The sequence below is a fragment of the Temnothorax curvispinosus genome, unplaced genomic scaffold, assembly GCF_003070985.1.
Source record: "Temnothorax curvispinosus isolate PA1 unplaced genomic scaffold, ASM307098v1 QBEX01001157.1, whole genome shotgun sequence".
Lineage (NCBI taxonomy): Eukaryota > Metazoa > Arthropoda > Insecta > Hymenoptera > Formicidae > Temnothorax > Temnothorax curvispinosus.
In genome coordinates, this window is record NW_020210937.1 from 2924 (window position 1) to 6314 (window position 3391).

A 3391-nucleotide genomic window follows, 5' to 3' on the forward strand; every position below is an offset into this window, starting at 1 on the left:
ATTTTAAGATTATAATAGCTCATATATATATATATATATATATATATATATAACAACCAATACATACAACTTGTGTTTATTCCTAATGTTGATGGTATTTACTTTATGCCGTAGCTGCAGAACCACAGAGTAATATGCTTTTTACGTATAAATTGCGATATTGCTTTTTACGTCATCTGTTTATAGTATTTATTAACGTTTGATACGTATAGTCACCATCTACCATAGAGAAAGAGAGTTTTCACGTTCCCCAGGCACTTTATTTCACTACTTTATTTTATTGGCGTCCTTTTATAAACTTGAATAAATACCGATAAACAAACTCGCCGTAAAAAGCATTATCTTTTTATATGTAAAACGTATAAACGTATTTACTCTGTGGTCCTACAGCAACTTCTAGCCGTTTCATGTTCCAAGTTTTAGTTTCTCGTTCCACCTCGCTTCTCTTTCTTAATACCTCCCTCCCATCACACTTATTTTGCGTACGCATGCGCGAAACGAGAGAGAACGAACAGCCACACAACAGAGTGTCTCTCTTTCTACGTGCGCCTATACCCCCACTCCTTAACGCTCGGTCTAGATATAATATGTCTATGGTATCGATAGAGGTAGTGACGGAACTTGCGCTTCTCAACTCGAGGCCTTCTATTCTGGGGACTTTACTTTTAAGGCTCCTGGTCCCTGAGCCGAGAACTCTGCGTTGACGGTAGCGCCGTACCGTCGTGGCAGAAATAAGAACTCTCTCCTCTCACTCTCTCCAATGGAGAATTCTGTCTTGTGACATGTTGACAACCTTATTTTAAGTTGCGGTATATTTCTTTATTATTCGCTCTGTACTTGTGCTCTAACGTTTAACGTATTCGTGAAACTCGTAAAATTGACCGTATGGTAAGATTTGCAAGAAATATATATGCGGAAGGAACATTCACCACTCCTTTCGATAGTCGTCAAACGGCTTGTTTTCCGTATGTTTAGGCTTCGTTTTATGGCTGTTTGTTTATTGTCGAGGAAAAAGGATAGTATCCGGTCAATTTTTGAAGTGTGCTGAAACGATCTATTGTGATTTTTTATTGAAATGTCTTTTTATTTTGGAAAATACCGCAACTTAAAATTAGGTGTTTTCCTCGCCTCGATAGTAAGAATCCAATATGGCCGCGGTGACTACCCAGGACCCCTATTCTGTAACTCTAACGACAGTGTCGGTATCGTTATGTCGTCGTTGCGCAGCTTTTTTTCCATATAGTATACCTGCGCAACGACAACGTAACGATACCGATACTGTCGTTACGAGTTACAGAATAGGGGTCCAGGAGCCTTAAACGACGAATGGTTCGCCCTGGCCTATATTTGAGCAGCGCTCGACGGCCATCATAATAAGAAGAAGAAGATCTCGCGCTAACATCGTTGTAAGCGCGTTCTGAAACAGCTCAAATGTATCCATATTATTACACAGATTTGACTATTCTGTGATCTTCTAATAAATAGACTTAATAAATGCGCTTGTTTATCAGCAACAACCTGGTCAGCATGGTGGGGGAGTCGGCGAACCATTGGGTCCTAATCAACCCCAACAACAACAACCTGGTTTGCAGGATATGATGTTCACACGCCAGCAAATAATGATGCTGTTGCGACTGAAACAGCTGGAGCAACGGTTCCAACAGCTGGAGCAACATCTCCAACAGCTGGAGCAACAGCTCCAACAGCTGGAGCAACAGCTCCAACAGCTCCAACAGCTGATGATGCTGGTCCGCCTAGGATCTCCGTACAGCAACAATTGGTGCAGTCAGTCCGTTCGCCACCGCCCATACGATCTCCACAGTTCAACCCAGGTCGCCCACCAGGCGCGCACGATAAACGTCACACACACCGAACTAGATGACACGACTATTGCCAGTGTTATATCAGCTCTAAGTATTGTAAAACTCTAAGTGTAAGTTCCTCCTCCTCCTTTTCCTCCCCTCACCCCCGCCACCGCTCCTTTGCTCGGCCACCCCGATCTGCCTCCCTTTCCCACCTTTTTCTTCGCCATCTATTTAAAACGACTTTAGTAATAACGTGGCAGTGCGTGAGCATTTTGTGGTTCAAAAGGTTCGTGGCGTCGGATATTTTTGAAGTGCATATTTTGTATAATATAACTATATCGTGTACAATTAAGTCAACTGACGATTGAGATAGAAACGTAAATCAGAAGGAAGGAGAAAGATTAAAACTAATACACGTACACATATACACACATACACACTCGTAGCGTAAAAGCAAGGCTGACGTAAAAAAAGAGGAAAAGAAGAGCGATCGCGAGGAAGATTCTCGCGATCATCGAGGCTCCTAGGCTCGCGAGCGAATTATCAAGCGACACCATCGGATACTCCTTGACTGGCTACACTGGAGAAACGTATGCATACACACGTAACGCCGGCATATGTACACGTCTTCGCTCAAGACGTACGTTCATTCACAGCACACCGATGCGCTACGAATTCTCGTTTGACCTCTCAGCGGTACGCGCTTTGATCGTGTTCCTCGTTAAGTCACTCTCGCGGGATTAACGGTGCGTAGAGGAAAAGAAAGAAAGAAACGTAGGGAGAAGAATTAGAGATAGAGTCATTAATTTAAATGATATATTAATAGAATATTATTTTTTATTTTAATAAATGACCACGATGTATATCAATACAGTATATCAATAAATAACTTTGCATTTACAAAAGACTCCTGTCCCGGCGCTTTTTACCCATGATAAATAATATTCCAGCTTCTTCAAGCACAGAAGTATACTCTTTCTCGACAGGTTTGGGTCATCGCTATGTCTCTGCGAAAATCTCTTTGTGAATTCTTTTGTTTGATGTTCCTCTTGCAGGTTAAAATTTCTTTCTTCGCTGCTGCTAGCAATCGGTGGAGCTCGGAGAGTGCCGCGGACGTATAAACGGTTTTCATTTCGGCCCCTGGTCCTTGCAAAATGGAAACGCCAGCTTCTCTTAACGCCGCTAAAGTTTGTACATCTTGTGTCAACCAATCAACCTAAATATATATTTAATAATAATATATTATAATATACACATAGGTGTACACAAGCTACTAACGCTTTTTACGTTTTCTATAACGGATTCAATTGCCGAGTCCGCATCTTTGAAGACTTTATTATCCCTCATATTTTCACAGATAGTCAGAAAAACATGGCCAGCCTTCTCGGCACAGTTGAAATAATCTCCAATGTAGTAAAAAGCAATATATGCGTAAGCGTATCTGCAATCTGGTTTTCAAGTCGAGAGCTGAAAGATATACATTCGTAAGAACGAGCATTGATCAAGTCACAAATTTGAAAATGTTTAACACGTCTTTTTCAACGTCCAACACGTGTCCTTAATTACCTCTTGCACATCGTCTGAAG

The 3391-nt window shown here is 41.5% G+C and overlaps 1 protein-coding gene across 1 annotated transcript; it reads right to left on the bottom strand.

Moving 5' to 3' along the window:
* Nucleotides 1-1878: 1878 nt before the first annotated feature.
* On the bottom strand, nucleotides 1879-3243 carry LOC112460329. The gene is made up of 2 exons (XM_025024975.1): nucleotides 3093-3243; nucleotides 1879-3021 (listed from the first exon to the last, which is right to left on the bottom strand). The coding sequence occupies exons 1-2, from the start codon at nucleotides 3150-3152 to the stop codon at nucleotides 2761-2763; spliced, it is 321 nt and encodes a 106-aa protein (XP_024880743.1). The 5' UTR covers nucleotides 3153-3243; the 3' UTR covers nucleotides 1879-2760.
* Between the last annotated feature and the right edge of the window lie 148 nt (nucleotides 3244-3391).